We start from the raw sequence: 21,165 nt of genomic DNA, 5'->3' as shown, positions 1-21,165 counted from the left end.
TAAAAGTCATTTAAGTCATTTGAGATGGGTGATGGCAATTATATAGAACTACCATAAGAACCTTCACTATCGTCGGTTTAAGAGAGCATTTTTCTACTGAAAGAGCTGTTAAGGAGTAATGTAATGGGTTACAGAAACTTGAAGAATGAGATTTGTGACAATGCCGAATGTAAAAGTCAGAGCAGAGCAGTGAAAGAATCCTTACAAAACCTGCAAAATATGACATTCCTCTCCAAGTTATGAAATCTGTCTAAACACACATCCATACGCAGGATAGATATGGATAAGGCCCTACCAAAGTCATGGTCCATTTTTGCAAATTTCACAGTCATAGCATTTTAAAAATCTTGAATATCATGGTTTCGGCTATTTAAATCTTAAAGTCGTGATGTCGTCACAATCCATGAATGTGCATTTTAAAACAGCAAACTATAAGCATGTAAAACCTTTTAAGTTTCAGCATTTCTCAAACTGGAGGCCCTGTCAGAAAAGGGGGTTGCAACAGAGGGGTTGCGGCATTGCCTCCCTTACTTCTATGCTGCCTTCAGCACTCGGTGGCCGGAGAGCGGTGACTGCCGGACAGGTGGCCCAGTGCTGAAGGCAGTGCTGCCCTCTAGCAGCAGCCCAGAAATAAGGGTGGCACAGCATGTCACGACGACAGCGGTATGCCACCCACACTTCTGCACTGCTACCGGCTGAGGTGCTGCCTTCAGAGCTGGGTGCCCAGCCAGCAGTCACGACTCTTCAGCTGCCCAGCTCTGAAGGACAGGGTAAAAGTACACAAAAGATTAGATTTCACAGGACAGAGCAGATTTCACGGTCCATGACGAATTTTTCATGGCTGTGAATTTGGCAGGGCCCTACTTATGGGCCTGCGAAGCATTAGATTGGAATTTCCGTACTAGAACAGATCCGTGGTTCATCTAGTTCAGTGGCTCTTGACCTTTCCAGGGTACTGTACTCCTTTCAGGAGTCTGATTTGTTTTGCGTACCCCCAAATTTCACCACACTTCAGAACTTCTTGCTTACAAAATCAGACATAAAACTACAAAAGCGTCACAGCGCACTATTACTGAACAATTGCTGGCTCTCTCATTTTTACCATATAATTATAAAATACATCAATTGGAATATAAATATTGTACTTAATAGTATATATAGAGCAGTATAAACAAGTCAATGTCTGTATGAAATTTCAGTCTGTATGACTTCACTTGTGCTTTTAATTTGCCTAGTTTTATAACTGGCTACATAACTAAATTAGCTGATGTACTCCCTGCAAGACCGTTGCATACCCCCAGGGGTATGTGTACCCTTGGTTGAGAACCAAGGATCTAGCCCATTATCCCATCGTTAATAGCAGTCAACATCCAGTGACTCAGGAGAAGGATGAAAGAACCCCACAGTAGGCAGATGTGGGGAAATCTGCTCTCATGACGGTTTCATGAGAATCCTTAATTTGATATTGGCTGAAACCCTGAAGAACAAGGATTTTAACCCTTCCAAAACTGTTTGAATAACAATAACCAGAATTATTATAATTAATGCATATAGTATATGTCCAATCCCTCTTTGAATCTTACTAAATTCCTACCAAGAAAGCAAGCATCTAAGGGAAAAGAAAATTTAAAATGTATAAAACAGTAACAAGCCTAAGGACACCTTAACAGCAGTCTAAGTGTACTATTGTGCCTTTAACACACCACCTCATTACATGTCTAATACCTGTTTACTGTTTTTCTTCTCTTCTGTATTTTTCTTGTCATTTTTTTTGTAAGCTTCAAATGTAGCTGGGTCAACACTGTACAAGCACTCAGTCCACTTCCCATAGAGTGCACAAAGTTTCTTTTTGCTGTCAAAAAAGACTAACTTTAGGAAGAGCTTAAACAAGTTATGAAGTTCGTTTTACTGTTGTCAGATTTTAATTTTAACCCTTATGAAAAGAGTTTCCTACAGATTTAAGACTGAATTCCAAATCTTACTATACATTAAGATTGCTACAGAAGTTACCCTAAAAAACAAACAAAAAGTAATCAGGCCCTTGGCACAATATATTGCAACAATATTTAATTCCAACACTTCTCACATATAGCTATAATAAAAATTTAAGTAGCATTTTATTGAACAGTAGGTCTAATTAAGATAGGATTTTTACCTTTTGTCTTGAATGTAGCCTTCAACTTTGTGTAACTCCTTCCCAAAAAGCCCACATGGTTTGAAGTTTAATACACACTTCTCACCAGTTCTAAGGAAGAAACATGAAGCTCAAATTACTTTGAAATTATTTGTTTGAAAACCTAGTAAATTAGCAAATCATATTCCAGCTTACTTGTGATTAGTTATTTCTACATTTCCATACTGCTCAATCCAAAGTTTACCCACAATAATATTGTGCACACAGCAAGTAGGATTTGTCCATGTGTAGGCTTCATTGTGTCTGAAAAAGAGGAAAAACAACTGCTGACATAATCACACCTTTAAACAATATTCTTGAATGACTCTACAGAAAGTACCTGGTTCTGGAACTCCAACATTTGTTACTGGCAGCAAATCAAGGAAATAAGATGTACCAGCCACGCATAGTGGGGCAAAAATAGGAGACACTGCTTGATTTTGTCAACTCCTTAGCATGGCAGCTTCAGTGCAACTACTACTGGCAAGTCAAGTTAAGTTACAGTAGTCAAGTTAAGTGCATGTAAGTGTTTGCAGGATTAGGGCCTTAATTATCTGAAGCCTACACAAGTCAGGGTACCAGTGAATTGTACAATTCTGCTTGCAGTGTTGCTGTAGCCGTCAGGCCCACCAACGGGGGATGGAGGTGGATGGGGGGGGGGTGTCAATTGCCCAGGGACCCGGGGATTTAAGAGGGCCCAGGCGGATGGGAGGAGAGATGCATATCTTCCTCTCCTCCAAAGCCCCACTTCCTCCGAGGCCCCCCATCATGCATGCATACTCTCTGCCCCTCCCCTGAGCTGACCTTATTTATTATGCACCATGCAGGTTCGCAAGCAGCTGAGGAGGTGGTATCTGCTACTCAGCTTCCTGGGTTCATCAGTGATCTCCCTGGGGAGTCCAAAGGACCCGGGAAGCTGAGCAGCAGATACCACCTCCTCAGCCGCCCAGGGGCCTGCATGACACATAATAAGTAAAAACTTCTGGTGGAAGCCCACTTGGATCTCAGCCATCCCTTCCTAGGGGGGCCATTGACTGTTCTGCCTTGGGGCCTGGAATTGCTGTCAGTGGGCCTGCTAGTTGTTTTTGTCCCAGGATATGAGAGAGACCAGAGAAGTGAGGTAATATCTCTTATTGGACCAGCTTCTAATGAAGGGACAAGCTTTCAAGCTTCAAAGGGCTCCTTCCTCAGGTCTGGAGAAGGCAACCAGAGCGTCCAAGCTAAACACCGGGTGGGACACATTGTTAAGTGTAAAGGGTTGACACATGCCGGAGGAAATTACTAAAAATGAAGTGGGCAATAAGGCTTAGCAGGCATTCAGGTGTGTTACAAATTGTTTTAATGAGCTATAAAACCAGGAAATATGCAAACGGCATAAAAAGACTGTTTGCTTCATCTATGTGAAACAGAGGATATATGAAAAAATCACATTATAGCACTAGAGACCATTATATTTTAGCCTTTTGTTCTGCACAGTCTCAAAACTGAAGTCTAATATATTAACCTGACCAACTTACTCAAGAAGTTCCAGAGTTATAGTCCCTTTAGGTTCTGCTTCCACACTCTTTCCCCAGAACTTGAGTTTAGGATAAATTGAGCCATGAAACACAAAATTGTTATTCAAGCCTTCAGCATAGAAAGCACTGATCGGTGGGTGATGACTGACTTGTTCTGAGAGGAGTCTAAACCCAAGATCATCTCTAAAAAATAAAAAATAAAAAAACATTTTCAGGATCATAGTTCTCCACAGTTCACAAAGTTTGCATTTCAGATAGCTTCACAGATACAACTGGTACGGTAGTGAAAGAATTTCCTTTACCCATGGTGAAATACATCATCATAAGTTATAGCAACTAGGTATAGATCTATATATTTAAGTCACCAATTAATTTAAAACGTTCACTGCAACACATCTTTCTTTCAGTAACTCTGCAAGGCCCCAGAGGGCCCTGGTGCAAGACTAGGTTAGGGGCTCTCTTCCTGATTCTGAAATTCACCCCGTCCAGCTCCCATCCAGCCCCTCCAACCCCTTTCTAACTCTCCCATAGCCCCGATCCAGCCCTCCTATCCCCCAGCTCCTGCGTAGCACTAAATGAAATTTCAGGAAGAAAGGGAGACAAGAACTTCAAACTGAACTCCTAAAGTTAGGTAAAGAAGTTACAGGAATAGAAGAGATGTTTCTAGTATGACCCCTAATCCCATATACGGGGAGCAGAATAAAGCAAAGAAGTCCAAAAGTCAAGGAGGAATGTTTACAATGGGGAGTGTTTGTTCCTACCCTCAACACATGGCCTGGAAACTTTAAGGATCTGAATTAGAAGGAGAAAGCTTCTGAAGAATCAGAAGAGGTGCTTTTAAATGGGAAAAATATATTAGCATCCCCATTACTGTATCCTCCCACAATCATTACAGCAAGGAGCCATTAGCTTCACCACCACCCTTGGCATCTTCTACTTGAGACTTACTTTCGGTTCCTTGCGCTGCACAAGGTGTTGGTACCTGGCACAAGCTCAAGGAAGGTTCCACTGGGATGCAGTCACAGGAAAAAGGGCTCCCACACCTCTAGCACTGCAGCTCAGACCCCCAACTCCCAATCCTTCCTGGGCTGGCAGCTTTGTCTCCACTGCCCCTGCAGCATGCCCACCCCTTTGTGCCCCATTGCCTAGGTTAGCCCCACCACATCCCTGTGCCCTGCTGCCTGTTCCATCTTTCCTACCAATGGGTGATCTGCTCGGCCACCCTGCCAGTCCCTACTGACACTCTGCAAACCCCCTCACCTCCATCCCAGACCCTGCTGGGCTCCCCCTTCTCCTCATCTCCTCTCACTTGCTCCCACCCCACTCCTCCTGGCTTCCTGCTCCCCTCACCTGCCTCTCCCTCACCCCCCCCCCCAGGCTCCTCTTCACCTGCGCCCTGCACCCAGTGTCCTGGCCCTGCATTTGCGCCCACAGGGGCAGCTCAGGACCAGGGCACGGACAGCCGTGGAGCCTTACAGCACAGTGCATATGCCCCACACAGCTCAGCCTCCAGGCAAGCGTAGTCAGGCTCCCCGCATGAGCTCAGGGCAGGACCATCAGCAGCCAGCACTCTGCGGTGCAGGCAGGCAGCAGAACCGCACCTCGGGCGGCCCCAGCTGTCCTAGTCCTACTGCCAGCAGCAGCCACTGCAGATTTCTAGGATAGTGGTTGGGACCCCATAACTTCAGGGGTCCTGGTGCAACTGCACTACTTGCACCATTGTAGCCATTGTTCTCTCCCCTTTTCCCCCCCACCAAAAAAACTAAACAGAAATTCCAGCAGGCTTAGCTATTTTAAACTGACGCTTTTGACTACAAATTGCAACATCCACATTAAGTATCCAACTGATGAGACCCTGATGTAATAGGTAGGCAAGAGTGGCCAAAACCAAAGTGGCTTAGTTTATTTTTTAGTTCTCAATGGAAAAAAAAGACTTGTTTGTGTACGTTATCTAGATTTGTGTGACAGTTTAAAGGATATTTGCACAACAGACTGCAATTGCTTTCCAGGCAAAGTGTGCTTACATAGTAAGTCTTTGTTTAGCATAGATCTGAAACCCAAGTTTATACATTACAAAACTGAGATTTTTCTGATCACTTCGATTATTAAGGCTACTTCCAATTTTAAAAAAAAAAAAAAAAAAAAAAAAAAAAGACAACTTTTCAATTCAGAGCAATTTAAGGACAAGTTAGACTCCCATATAGGGGAAGTAACAGAAATGCTGACAACCTGCACTGTGAGCACATTAACACCTGCTCTTAAAATGCAGCCCCATTTTCAAACACACAAAGCAGTCTGCAAGCCATCCGATGTGTTTATGTAAACATGCCAATTCCATAAAATGCACTCTGGTCTTAAATGCAGTTTCTATTTGTTACCTGACTAATTCATATGTCTCTCCAAGAAGTGGGTTGAATGGCTTCCCTGTACGTTCCCACTGTGAGGCAACAGCAGACACAGCAAATGCAGCTACACACTGTTCAACACAATATTAACAAATATAATTAACCTTGTTGGATTTTAGCCCTTTGATACTTATATTTTAAGTACTTCCATTGAACTTTATCTTTCTCTGTTAAATTAATTCAGTGTCTCTCATACAATTTCTTCCCAGGAGGAAGGCCTGGTAAGTTTTGGAAAGAGTGAAATAGACCTTAATAGTTTTGCAAAAAACTAAGAAATAGTCAAGTTTTTAAAAACTGAATACACATTGAGTCAACCGAACAGCACTGGCTAACAGAACTAGTAAAACAGTTGTGTGTGCAGCAAATTACAGCTCCACCTCTATCCAACAGAAGGTTTAACAGGCAGCAGGTTTAAAACAAATTTAAGTAATTTCTTCACACAATGCACAGCCAGCCTTCGGAACTCATTGTCAGGGAAAGCTGTGAAGGACAAAAGTGGGTTTAAAAAGAGAATTAGACAAGTTCCTGGAGGACAGGCCCATCAGCGGCTATTAGCTAAGATGGCCAGGGATACAACACCATGCACTGGGTGTTCTTAAATCTCTGATTGCAAGAACCTGGGACCGGCCAATAGGAGATGGATCACTCAGAACTGCCGTTCTGTTCATTCCCTCTGAAACATGCGGTGCTGGCCACTGTCAGAAGACAGGACAGTGGGCTAATGGACCATTGGTCTGACCTAGTCTGGCCATTCTTATGTACTTAGCTGAAAGTTGAACCACAGTTCAACCTGTTCAAATGGACCACAACAAGCATTTTAAGCCACCAGAATGAAATACCTGCATCCTCTCAACTGTGCCAGAAAGCGAACTGGCCTGGTGGATGAGGTATGTATGTTCCATATATTCCGTCAGTCGCTGTAGGAAGCTCAGCGGCTCGTTGAAAATAACCGGCATTGTGATCTTGGACAGCTCCTGACATAGGACAGAAATCTGTGTTAAAACTGAAGAGATTAGACACACTGACCTAAAGTAACAAGAATGTAATTGGTTTATTAGAGAGAAGCCAGGCTAGTGCAATATCCCTTGACCTGGCCAGCGAACTCTGAAAAAAGAAGAGCCACAACCTTCTTGAGCTAAACCTTTCCTTTGCACTGGTGAAAAGATTGCTAAAGAGGAGATGGATCAGTCAGGTGGTGGGCACAGAGAGAGAAGAGTTTCTTAGGATTTCAAAGACTTTAGGTACAGGCCTGATTAGTAAACTGGGCCCTGGGGGAGGGGGGGGGGGGGAGGAGGAGCGGGGAAGGAATAGGAGTAACCTTCTGAAATGAACCCTACTTGATATATCAGATCATGTTACAAGAATCCAGGTCAAAGATTAATAAAAAAGTTATGGTGTGTAATATGAATAAATTACATAAAGTCTTGAAATAAATCTACATATTCTTGCCCTAAAAACTGACCAACCTAATCAATGTGGAATCAATGTCCAATTCAGACATACATTTATTCTGCGTCATTCGTTAGATCTGTCAGGCAGACTGGCATCACCAGATACTCCATCAAACTACAAAACTCAACTATAGGTTTAAAAAATTAATTCTTCTTTGTTCAGTTTCGAGAGGGGGCAGTCAAGTTCCAGCAAGAAAGGTGTTTATTTTCACTAATGGATCAGTACAATGGTTATGCCCAATAATTCTCATGTTAGCTGCCAAGATTTTATACTAAATTAACCTATGCAAATTAACAGCATTTTTTTTAATTGAGGTAGTTCCAGTAGCAGCCTAATAAATGATTAACCAACTCCAAAAAAAGGAGAAAAGACATGTTCTTGAGTAGCCAGCACGAAAATGAATACAATCAAAAAAAAATAGTTTAAATTTGGGCCCTGAAGTGCTTCCTGGCAGCTGATGGGGTGTAAAGGCCTAAGGAACCTTTGAATCCTTTAGATCATGCAGACTCATGTCTGTCTGCTCTGAAAAAAAGAGAGGAGCCTGCAAAAGGGGAGATCCTGGACAGACTGCTGGACCTTGTGGGGGAGTCCAGAGGACTGGAGCCAAGAACAACGCCTGATGGTGACAGATGAAGGCATTGTTCTGGCTGCCGAGGCGACAGCATCCAGAGTCTCCTGGAGAGAGGTCCTGGCCACATTCTTACCTTCATCTAGGAGGGCTACAATCTCCTGTCTTGCCTCCTGTAGCACAGTGTCTTTAAATTTAGACAAGGAGTCCCAAAGATTAAAATTGTATCTCTCAAGCAATGCTTGCTGGTTGGACATACGTAGCTGGAGGCTACCACTGAATAAAACTTTCCTCCCAAAAAAGATCTAGTCTCTTTGCGTCCTTATACTTCAGGGTAGCGCTCAACTGGCCCCGTCTATCTCGCCAGTGGCCCGCTGGTCAGGTGACAGCAGGGGGTGCGTAGGCATGCCCTGAGCACAGCAACAGCTTCTCCCTTGGATTAAGAGAGGAATCATCCCTCAGGACAGCTCCACCATGGTCCCCAACTTCTTACTCCACACGGTGCCGGAGCATCAGGGGCCAGTGACAAGTCTGTGACCATCATGCCGGAACCATGGCTGATTTGCCCCTAGAGGGAGCTATGGGTGCCAGTGCTAGGAAGGGGCCTGATGCTCCCTGTTCCCCTCTGGCTCCCATTGACTGGGCTGGTTGCCCTCTTGGTATCGGCAGGACCAAAAAGGGAGAAGAGATCCTTTGCCACTTGGAAGGGCTCCCTAGGCGGAGCTGACAGTGCCATCGCTGGCTTGGGGGAGGAAGACAAGGGCCCAACACCAGTCCCAATGGACTGGCCTCTCCTTGTTTGTCCCTATCCTGCACTGGCGAACACCCTCTCTCAGTGTATTGCTTTTTGTGCTTCTTCCTGGGCACCAGAGATCGCAAGTGGTGCTGGAGGAGCACTTCGCACGGATGCCAATGTGCTTGGTGCTGATTCGGAGCAGCTTGGTCCTGATGCTTGTCTGAGGGACACCTTCATGAGACTGGCCTTCAGCCAAATGTCTCGGACCTCCTTAGCGTGAGGTTTCAAGTCCCTGCAGATCTGGCACTTATCTTTAATGTGAGTTCCCCCCAGACACTTTAAACAGCCAGAGTGCGGGTCACTCACTGGCACTGGTTTGCCGCAAGAGGCACACTGCTTGAAGCCCGAGGACCAGGGCATGCCCACTCCCTGGGGCGAATAGTTCCTCAGCAACAAGGACAACTACTCACACTGTTATATACACTAACACTAAGAACTATACACACCAACTACAAAAACTACACAAATCTGACTAAAGAAGAGTCCAAACCACTGGGAAAGAAGCCTTGCTGCAGCAAGAAGAGTCGTTCCAGCAACCGTCAAAGGCGATAAGAAGGAACAGAGGGTGCAGGGCTGGCGGTGGCCCTTATACCGGCACATACGCATGCGACTCCAGAGGGTGCTAGAGCCAGCTCAATGGATACCACTAAGGGAAAAATCTCTGGCAATTGTGTACGTGGCGTGCACACACCTAGCATGGGATGGACATGAGCAAGCACTCGAAGAAGAACTTCTTTGAATCAATTCCTGTTTGAACTAGAACATCTTTTACAAAAACACTGAGTCTGAATTTAAAGTTTCCTGTGCTGGAGAATCCACAACAAAGCTTGGTAAGTTGTTCCAGTGGTTAATTACCCCCACTGTTTAAATATTCATGCTTTAGTTCCACTCTGAACTTGTCAAACCAACTTCCAGCCACTGGATTGTGTTCTACCTTTGTCTACTACAATGATCCTGGCTGACCTGTTACTGAGCTGCCCAGATGTGACTGAACAGACCTACTCACTAACCCATCTGAAGTACTGTGGTGAAACTGGAAGGTTTTATACTGCAAGTATAAAATGAGACTGAGGAGAGCTTTGGATGCTACAGGATGTTTTGAGGACTAGTACGAGAAAATGCCTTTGCTTTATTGCATAAATTGGCTCTTGGAGTCAGTCTCGGTCTTTTTGGTTGTAAGCACAATGTAAGAAGCAAGTAAAAAAACCAAAACCAAAAAAACTTCTCAATTCACATTTTGGTCCTCTTAAATTATGGTTATGGCTCTCTCTAATCACCAATTTCTTCATCACAACTTATATATTTTACTTACCATTCCAATACATTTTCTTAAGATACTCCAAATACTGAAATCATTCCTGGAAAACATTGGAGATGGCAAACTTGTTCTGGGGGGTGGGAAAGCAAACCACATTTTATTACTCTCATCAAAATAAACTCAGCTGTTTACAAGGCAGCAAAATGTATTAATATTGCTCTAACTTTTAGGCTCTCAGAATTGACTTATTGATAAGACAGGACTACACAAGTTAAGAGTTCTTTGTGGTATGGTAACTTTCATTAAAAAAATGACTCGGTGAACTTCACTCAGTGTCCCTAGAGGGCACATGGAACATAATGTAAATACCCCAAACCTTATAATTTTATTTGGACTAAAACTGCTATGTATCTAGAGCAGTGTTTCTCAATTGGTATTCCGCGGCAGCTGCTCTCCGCGCCGCCAAAAAAGGGAAGATGTCCCGGATTTTTCGGCAGAGGGTATGGAGTGTAAGTGTAATTTAATTGAGAAATGCTGACTTAGTTGTTTGTATATAATTTGCTTATTTTGACATTTTTTTTGGCCCTATATGTAAAAATACTGTTAAGAGTTTGGGGGGTTCCGCAAATATTTATCAAGTTCAAAAGGGTTCCGTGGCCAAATTTAATTGAGAAACTGAACTAGAGAAAGCAATAGTTCAAACACCATATCAAATGCTGGTGTTGAAGGCGTGGAAAGAATTTTGTACATCAATTTCTAAAGTAGTGCTTAAATTAGTTGCTGCCACCATGCTGGGAAAATCTACCTCCATTTTGAAAATGTATATTCATGAAAGAAACTGAAGATAAACCAGTTATACATGAATAGGTTTCAATTTTGTAGTATTATTGGCAAAAAAGCTAAGCAAAAAGTTTTATTTAGCCATTTTTGTATTGCATATGAATACAAGACAGTGACATTTATTATCTGGACTGGAAAACAGTCACTGAAGGACAACAGAAAAATAATGTAACAGACAAATGTACAACTATTCTTAGTTAAGTCTCAGGTCTTTTCTACACAGGGCTAACATACATGCTTAAGCAAGGTCTATACACAGCTTTAGACCAAATGACTTTAGCATGGTTTGATGCCTGGTGGATTATGTGGCCTTAACCTAGCACTTCATATCGGCAAAAGCATAGTTCTTTAAGCTGCTAAAACCACATCCACAATGGCCAGCTAAACTACAACATAACCTATGAACGTTCTTAAGCATAGTTTTATGTCTTGGGTAAAAGGGGCTTTAGTCCAGATAATCCCAATCAGAAACCTGGTACCATGAAAATAAATCAGACAAATCTTATCCAAGGCACTCCCAAACCACAGTGTAAACAAACATCTCACTTTACAGTTTCTCAAGTCTCAAATTTTTGTTATTAACTTTGGTCAAAAATAGTCAACCACATGCCATGCTCCTGAACAAGAAGGTTCTCTCTCTTCCCCAAACTAAGGAAATAAATGTTTTCGGAGATCTTTAGTGCAGCAATTTCTTTTTTGTTCTTTTGTAGAAAATTTGAGTGCATAATCTTCCTTTGTAATGGCAAAAACCACTAATTTCTATGAACTTCATTTGTTGGGTTAGATCTCTCAGTTTTGAATGCATCTTTCACTGACACTTCCATAACAAAAAAGCTTTACAAGGGCTGATACCTTAAATTTTCAAAATGTGAAATACTGTTCTCAAAGCCAGTAGCTACACATACATGAGAGGATACTGAACAAAGTCTTTCTTAAAGCTAAGAAATACCCAGTTTTCTACAAATATATTGCCTCCAACACTACGTACAAATCTGTGGGAAACAAATTAAGTTGTGTACTAATTTGCCACAACTATCCAACAACACTTATTCACCTTTAGAAGTGTGGGAGTTCAGTGAAAGAAGAAATTGGTGTTAACTCTAATGGAAAGCTCCTTTTGGATCAACATGAAATGAATTCTTTTATTTTAATAGATCTGCTATTCTAAACTTCAGTAATACAAAATGAAGTGAACTGGTCATCCTGAAGCTTAAGTGTAAACATTTCATTTGTAGATGCTTTTTGTGTGTGTGTCCAGAAGAGGACAGTGTCCACCAGGTATTTAAATTTGATCTATTTATTTGTAGAATTTAATTAAAGAATAGACTGTAATAGAGGCAATTTGTGAAGCATATGTAGTATTTAGCAATGAGCACTTCTGCATAGAAAACTATGAATATATTTTTCTACCTTGCCGATTTATACATGAGGGTGGATTTAAGAGGAATATTTGGGTACTTACTTATATTGAAAAACAATCCCTTATTACATAAAATCATTCTTGTAAGTGTGTGAAAGTGATCTATCATGGATTAAGTCAATTTCCTTCATTGCTTATTATATCTGTTAAATTTGAAAGTGATGTCTGCTCTTTTCTTCATAATGTGCTCACATTTATTTTGTTGCTACAATACCAATTCTGAATGGATCAAAACATTCTTTTTTGGGAAAAATTAAAGACCTAGAGATATGGAAAAAATAAAGGTAGTCAAATATTAAGCCTACTGATATTGATAGTGTCCCAGTAAATATGAGAAGGGTTGTAAACTAGAAGTCTATCTTCAGTGTCTGTAAGCAGATTTCCTTTCAGAAGTCATTTATAAAAAGCAAACATATCAAAAAGGAGTTTCAGAAAGTTAACTTTAGCTTTGAGTAATGAAAATATTTATTCTACTGCAAAGAATAACTAGTAGCAATAAAAGTGGCATGATTTTAAAATGTCGCTCCTCAAAAATAACTACTAATAATGCTTTTCAGACAGAAGCTAAAAGAAGGTTAATATTATAATTACAGTAAATGTATCTTTTTCAGCTTAACAGAGGGAGTTCTGTGGCACCTTAAAGACTAACAAAATTATTTGGGCATGAGCTCTGGTAGACAGAAACCCACTTTGTCAGATGCAGCTTGTTTACTTTATGCATTTTACACCATTAGTGTCAGTCTCTTCTGTAGACAAACCTTCTCATTTGTGTGTCAAAGACTCATGCAAAAGAAGAAACATTTTCAATCATAAGGAAAAACAAAACATGGTAGGAAAGCTCAGCAGCAGGTGTTAAAAAAAATTAAAAGTAGCTTATTATAATTGGCTTGAGTTCCAATAGTCCCTTTAAATTTAAGGGACGGATTAGACTATGAACACTTTCAGGCTAGTCAGATTTCAATACCACTCTTTTAGCTATTTTTCAGTCTCCTATGCTGAAATAAGCAGCAAAGGCTTTGAATGTGTTTTAGGCTGATGAAGTCCACTCAAAACTATTAAGCAGATGTCCAATGCTCCATATCATCCAGATGCAGACCAGATAGATATAATGTCACTGAGCAGCATCATATAGCAAGTTTTAGTACATTCAGTGATATCCTTGGCATTTTCAAGTTATGCGCCACCATGTTTACAGTAGGCATCAATGACAATGCAAATTTCAACAACTGGAGCATGACACTGAAGTGTTTTCCAACAATTAATATTAATAATCTGATTATATCAGGCAGTAACAGGGATCACAAGAAATATTCCTCAGGTGAAATAGATTTATATTTTTCCATTTCCTTGACTCACCAAATTCATTCGTATTGCTCCAAAACTGAAATAAAGGCAGATAACAGCCCACAATACTTTGGACGGTAAACAAATGTGACATTGAGACTGGGCTGGTAAAAATGTTAGCTGGCTGGATATGCAACATTTATTCAAGGATCTCCAGTAAGAGACCAAACTTAAGTTGAAAGGCAAAAACAGAAGCAAGGAGTTAAAATAGTAAAAATTCTAGGCCACTGGGATACAATAATCCAAAATTAAAGCAGTCAGATATGAAACAAATGCCAGCAGTTGTCAAACTAGGAAGATGAAGCTGTTTCCTTCTTGTAGAGCCCAATTCAACAACTCTCCACTTACATACTTCAAGAGCAGAGACGCTAAGAGAAGCTAACAGAGGCTATTAGGTGGTATACATGTCCTCAAGCATTCTAAACTGTATGTGTTAGTTAGATGAGCACCATCCAAGTTTTTGCACTTTGAGGACAGATTGCATCTAAAGGATTGATTCTAAAATAAGCATCCAAGTAGTCTGCATTTAGTGTGTAAAAAGTGTGCCTACAGGTCTAGTTACATAATATCAACAGAATTACAATCTAATTGTGGCATAACTATGTCATGCAGCTAAACACAAGCATCAGCATCGACCAAGAATCCCAAGGCAGAACTCAAACCACTAAACAGCTTCTTCCCCAGAGAGTTCTCGTACGGGCAAAATTTAGATTGGCAGAGGTGTTTGTTTTGGTTTTTTTTGTTTGTTTTTTTTTTTTTTTTGGGGGGGGGGGGGGTTGGGGGAACCAATTTGCATCAATATATTTGCAGACACCAAATCCCAAAATGTCACCAACGTGCCAGGAAAAGAGTTGACATTACTATGCAATATATGATATATTCAACATCTGAGCCTTTCCTCAAGCAAACTGCCACAGCAAATTGTTACAAAAGTGTCACAACTGTATCAGTTTTATAAAGAGTACTAAATATTAAAGGATACAGGGCAAGACATACTGCTAAGAGAGGTAACGGGAGCCTAGTGATCAGAGCTTTAATGAGAGAAGTCTGTAGGTGGAAAGCGGAGTAGTGTCAGGGGACTGAAGAATGAATAATGGAGCTTAGAGGCTCTCGTCACCTCTTGTTTACAATTCTGACAATATAGTTTTATAACAAGACTTGTGGTAATCAGCCAAGCTATTGTTTCCTGTACGTCAAGAAAACTGGCATTAGTTTAAAGTTTTCCAAAGGATTGTATTTATATACTGTAGCAAACAAATATAGCTGTCACTTTTACAAAGGGTCTTTCCTTTACCTCTCTCCCCAATTTCTCAGGCAACCAAGTCTCCATTCTGAAACATCTACTTTCACCCAGCATTTTCATCCCTCCCTCCAGCTGCCACTACAGTACTTTCACCTGTAACTGGGAAGATGTAGGGATGAGATCATCAATAGTATTTCTTTTTGTTTATTAGTAAGGGATGTTGAAGGACCAATACAGTCAGTCAGCATCTTTGCCTCACATTAGCATTCATCACTTCTTGCCTTTGCTTGGCTTGGGAGGAGCTGAAGTTCAGAGGTTGAACCTAACGTCAAATATCTTATTTCCATGCACTACGATGGCCACTGAGATTTAGTAGGCTACGTCTACACTACAGCCTATGTTGGCAAAACTTACGTCACTCAGGGGTGAGAATATTCTACCGCCGAGCGACATACGTGCTAATGTGCACAGAACTATGTCGGTGGGAGTGCTTCTCCTGCTGACATAGCTTATGCCTAAGGATAAGACTGTCATGGAGGTCACTGATTCCGTGAAATTATTCCTTCCAGCTTCCGCCCCATGACCTGGGACAGCAGAGCAAAAGCCATCAGTGTCCGAGGGCTGTGATGCTCTCAGGCAATCCTGGATCTCTTGGGGGCAGGGGAGGGCAGCAGCTCTCAGCAGCTGCGGGGGCCCCTGGCTCCGAGACACCACCAGTGACAGGGACTCTGTGGCTCAGAGCCATGGGAGCCCCATTGCTGTGAGCCGGGGTGAACAACAGGGGCCCCGCAGCTTGGAGCTGCTGTGGGGGGTGGGGTGTCTGGTGCTCTAAGCTGGGACCCTGCAGCTCCCAGCCACCATGGGCGGTGGGGGGGATCCCAGAGCTCTGAGCTGCTGCTAGGGGCCCCACTGCTGTCAGCCTAAGCAGGCAGTAGGGACCCTGTGGCTCCGAGTCCCTGGTGGTGGCGGCAGCAGCAGCAGCAGCAACTCCACAGCTCCAACCTGCTTGCCATGCTGTTGTCAGCCGGAGCAGGTGGTGGGGGCCCCCAGCTCCAAGCCACTGATGGCACCAGGGATTCCGCAGCTCAGAGCCATGGGGGCACTGCTGTGAGCCAGGGCCCCCACAGCTCAGCACTGCCGCAAGGGGAGCCCAGCGCTCCAAACTGGGACCCCCACAGCTCTCAGCAACCATGGACGGCGGGAGACCCCAGGGCTCCGAGACTGCCACCGTGGTCAGCAGGGGGAGCCCAGATCTAAGCCGGTCTCCGCAAATGCCAGGCAGGGCACCCTCCTGCCCCCCCCACAGCTTTGGGGGGGGGCCAGGTGGAGCTCTGAGCCTCCAGGGCAGGGGTGCTGGACCTGCCCCCCCCCCGTCCTACAGTAGGGCTTGGGCTCTCATCCCCGTCAGCCCCATTTTGTTACAGTTATTTTTAAGTCAGGAATAGGTCATGGTTCCATGAATTGTTTACTAACCGTGACTTTTAGTAGTAAACAAAAAAAAAACCCATGACAAAATCTTAACCTTACTTATGGTACAGGTGGAGGTGTTTTTTTTCCCTCCTGTCAGCATAGAGCATCTTCACCAGATGTGCTGCAGCAGGACTGTACAGCTGTGCATGTATATAGACATGGCCTTATTAAATTCAGATGTCAAGTAATTAAGGTACCTCATAATGCACTTGAGTGAAAATGCTATTTTAGTTCCTGCCTTAAAAAGTATTATGCTCTGTTAGTCATTGTGATCTTGCTCAGTTATAGATTAATGCTTTAAAAACATGTCAATGTTGAGACTGAACTGTAATGTACACGTTAAATTGACTCTGCATTGGAATTTGAGATAGTGGTATCTATTACATCTCATTAACCTTGAACATATTGTCCTCCTTTACAGGACAAGAAATGAACAAACAAAAATGGATAATTTGACCGCATAAAATGAACCTATGCGATGTACATAAGTTTTAAAATAAAACCTTTATGTTTAAACTTAGGTTCATTGTCATGTCAAGCTAGCAATATTGCCATTCATTCTTAATATAAATAGGGAGATCGGGTGACTGGAAACTAAAAAAGCAATAGAAGGCACAAGTCATTAAAAATACATGATGAAGTAAGAAATAAGAGCCAGCATCGATTTCCACAAGAAACATTTAAGTGAGTTAAAACATGTCCATTTTAAAGCAGTCGCTATCTATCAAAAGTCTGTACCCTTACTTGTTAGTCAAAACCGAATGGTATACACAATCATTTACTTTAAAAACGGTGACAGTCTGTTAATGTCGGAGAAAGTCACTCTGTGCTTTTAGTCAGGAATCTATCTGCTTTTCAGCTATCATACCCCAGGGAAAATATCCTCAGTTGTCTTTCAGAGGGGTCTCATGGTTTTTGCCTACATGGCAACAAAGTTTACAGTACATCTTTAAAAAGAATAGGCAACATCCTACCTGTGTTTTTTGATGCCGTTAGACAGAGACTCTCCTCCACCGCAGACCTTTTCTTCGGACATGTTGGAGGTTATTGTATCGTTTGACTCCACACTGTCCTCTAATGAGTACGTTGTTACTGTTTCAAATCCACTTAATGACTTTTCAGATTCTGAATCTGCAAGAGAGCAGGTGCATGTTCATGAATATAAACTTCAATGCTAGACTTCACTGACTAAGACACCTTCTTCCTCACACAAAACTCTGAAACCTAAGTAGGTTACTTTGTTCTGATGACAGTATCCGTCTGGTAACTACCAGTACCTCCAGACTGCTGATACTTCATACCTAGAAATGGATTAGAGGATCCTGGATCTTTTTTGGGGTGGGATGGAGGCGGGTAGAGTGAGGAGTACAGAGAGAAGATATTGAAGCCCACTAACACAAACAATAGAAGCATGTCAGTCTTTAATTCAAGTTAATCCATTTTAGCTCTTGTTTAAAACTAGCACCAATGTCACATTCAAACCAGTGGCTTAGCCCAACCAGAAACTAATGCTAGTTTTATAAAGTTTGTATTATAGAATTTCATTTTAAAAAGGAACAATTTCTTGTTCTTCCCCTACTCAGATTACACATGAAGTACATGTTAACAAATCTGTTGGTTTTATTTGTTCAGTTATGCATGTTAAACACTATTTAGAAAATCGCCAATTCCAAACCAACTGTATCGAATGCAAGGGGAACACATGTGAAGCACAGAGAGAGTGGTTGTATACAATGGATTACATTAGAGACTTTGCTGGGAAGTTATATTCCTAAGAGATACATAACCAGGGAACAAAGTTTAATAACATGGTCCACATAGTGTTCATAGTCATGAACAAAAAACCTTATTTCCAGCAACTATTTTGATTGGATAGTAGCTGACCAGCTTTGAGAAGAGAGAACTGAATCTAGAACTATTTAAACATTGACTTAATCTTGACAACAACAACAAGAGGCTATTTTGTTTCAAGTCTTCCTCTTCCTAATTTTGTTGTAAATTCCTCACACTAATTCTGCCTTTCCCCACCCGGAAACAAGGCTAGTTAGAAGAAAAGGCACAAAACTATCCACTTCCACCTCAACCGAGACCTGGTCTACACTAGAAAATTAGGTCGGCATAATCATGTTGCTCAGGGATGTGAAAAATCCACACCCCTGAGCAGCACAGTTAAACCAGTCCAAGTCCCCATGTACACAGTGTTAGGTTGATGGAAAAATTCTTCAGTCAACCTAGCTACCACCTCTTGGCAAGCTAGATTACCTATAGTGATGGGAAAACCCTCTGTGCCACTATTGACTTTTAAGTGTAGACAAGCCCTGAGAAACTCTTACACAGAGAGCTAGCCACAAAACTGAAAAAAGAATTAACTGCTGGTCAATGATCCCCAGGGGACATGGAAGGGATGTAAAAAAATTAACACAAAAATAGGGCAGGGAGGACAGATTAGAAAACAGCGATTGTTAGTTTGCTGTTTTAAAATCTCTTCTACCCCCATATTAAAATTCTATATTAAATGGAATGTAGCAAGAACTCAGACTCCAAGTGAAAGGGGTCACCAAGCTACTGGGAATACATGATTTGTCATCAACATGGGCTGGCAGACCAGCCAACAGAGGCAGCTCAGGAAGCTTAAACTAAGGATGAAAAAAAACGGTGGCCCTTTTTATCAGTCCTTTTCTCTAATGAATAGAGAGAGAACAGGGATATTCTTCCCCTCCCTCTGGAAGAGGCAATCCTAAAGGACCAACATTGACTGTAAGCAGAGGATGGGCTGAATCAACTATTAGAAACATGGTCAGGAAAAAAAGCATCAAAGCAAAGTGGGGCCCTCTCAGAACATACGGTGCTGAGAACAGTGAGCCGCTGCAGTCTTGGCTGAGGAATCTAGGGGCAATATAATACCAAAAACTAATCAAAACAATTATCACTACTATGGTCACAATAATTCAAGCCAGAATGATAAACCCTGTCTGGACAACCTTTGGACAGATTTTTGCCTACTTGTCCATTAAGCGGGTTTCCTTGTCCCTTCCTCTGAAGGATGTGGTTCTGGTAACTTTCAGGAACAGGATAAATCGACTAGATGTTATTCTGATACAGGAGGACATTTTCTATATGCCTATTTTTCCCCTCCCTATTCAGTCCACCAAAATATAGGTGAGGACAGAAGAATTCTTGACAGCCTTTCAGGCCACAAGGTCTGCATCTGCCCAACAATGAGATGAGCTACAAATGCAAAAGAGATTCTTATTTTTAATTAAAAAGGCATCTAAACCCATATCCTCATGCATACAGTATTGAAAATAAATGTAGGTCAGTTGTTGAGGCTGAAAGGAACTACCAGATGGTGCTGGGTGTACGAGTCACTCACAGATTCTGTAAAAATTAGTTTGTTAAAGAGCGTACATATTTGGAAGAACCATCTCACCAAGCCTCCACAAAGCCTTTAAACTAACCCTGTGCCAACTGTTTTCATTTCATGGGACTGATGTGGCAGTATGGGATAGAGGGAGAGCCACATTTACAGACCTGTTAAAGACTTAAACTCAACAGATTCAACCTAATTCATAGAAATCACTTATACCCAGGACTCAGGAGATTGTGAACTTACCAGTACGATGACAGAACATAGGCCTTATCTGCCAGTGGTTCCAGACTGCACTGAACAGCTGCAAGTACCTGACCTTCAGTATGGTCACAAGAAAATTCTAAATCTTAACTAAAGCAAAGTCTAAAAGCAACTGTTTTCATATACAGATGACTATACCCCAACACTGGTGCAGCAGAAAGCTACTGAAGACAAAAAGTTCAGAGCAGATCTGTTGGCACTCCCAGACAAACCAGAGACCAGATGGGCTGAAATAAGAAATCTATTTTTAATAAAGGATTGATTCCTTTTTTGGTGACCACCAGGGCCGTCTTAACTGCAAGGACTTGAGGCTGAAAACTAGATTTTTCCCCTCAAAATTATGCCTTGAAGCTAGCACTCATGATATGCCATAAGACCCCACAGAGAAAGAGAAAGGGAGGAAGAGGTAAGCTTGCTTGTCATACGTGCACAGCTTGCACTGTTAGTCACTTAACAAGACTAGCTTGACCTTTGACCCCTTTTCTGGTCTATGAGTACACCCCTCAGGTGCTAAGATCTCATGCCCTTACCTTTTCTGGGGTGCAATCCTCTGATTCTCGCTGAGGGGGCTGTAGCCCAAGGCGCAATCTGTCAGCCCTGGGCCATAGGCCTGACTGGGTTTGGAACCTGTGACTAGTGGTCAAGAGTGACCAGACAGCTTTCTCCAAAGTATTGTCTATTTACCCTTGTAAGAATGAGAGAGAAAATATGTATATCTAGGTTACCTGGAAGCTTGCCTCTGCTTGGCAAAAACTCTAGACAGGTCCCTCTTTACTCCAGACCCCTGACCTCTAGGGTCTGTGAGAGCAACTTCTTGTTGGCAACTCTACGACAATCCTTCACTCCCCCTCCTTTTATCGCCCCTACCCCAAAAGTGATTTGTCTCAGGTTTCCAGGACTTTTAGTTCTCCTGTGTTAACTGGGATTCTCCTTAACAAGCTAGTCCACTGAGCTCAATGGGGGGGTCAGAGATGGGACAAACTGAATGGATGCATTATTCTCCTTCAGGAATGGGAAGCTATTGTCCTCTTTACTGCGTATCTGTTGC

At 42.2% G+C, this 21,165-nt stretch overlaps 1 protein-coding gene across 5 annotated transcripts in view; it reads right to left on the bottom strand.

The window, feature by feature from the left end:
- The window catches only part of OSBPL1A (oxysterol binding protein like 1A), a 137,672-nt gene that overhangs the window by 14,012 nt on the left and 102,495 nt on the right, over window positions 1-21,165 (bottom strand). For all 5 annotated transcript variants that reach the window (XM_067546477.1, XM_067546491.1, XM_067546486.1 and 2 more), the window contains 8 exons: window positions 17,461-17,617; window positions 10,224-10,299; window positions 6,935-7,069; window positions 6,069-6,166; window positions 3,691-3,873; window positions 2,330-2,437; window positions 2,156-2,245; window positions 1,726-1,852 (listed from right to left, as the gene is read on the bottom strand). In XM_067546477.1, coding sequence (XP_067402578.1) covers window positions 1,726-1,852; window positions 2,156-2,245; window positions 2,330-2,437; window positions 3,691-3,873; window positions 6,069-6,166; window positions 6,935-7,069; window positions 10,224-10,299; window positions 17,461-17,617 — 974 coding nt within the window. The remainder of the gene's footprint in view (window positions 1-1,725; window positions 1,853-2,155; window positions 2,246-2,329; window positions 2,438-3,690; window positions 3,874-6,068; window positions 6,167-6,934; window positions 7,070-10,223; window positions 10,300-17,460; window positions 17,618-21,165) is intronic.

Source organism: Emydura macquarii, unplaced genomic scaffold (genome assembly GCF_026122565.2).
Source record: "Emydura macquarii macquarii isolate MOO-44397 ecotype Brisbane River unplaced genomic scaffold, CSIRO-AGI_Emac_v2 contig_212, whole genome shotgun sequence".
Taxonomy (NCBI): Eukaryota; Metazoa; Chordata; order Testudines; family Chelidae; genus Emydura; species Emydura macquarii.
Note: the sequence above shows the minus strand (reverse complement) of the source record. Positions and strands in the feature narration are given on the sequence as shown.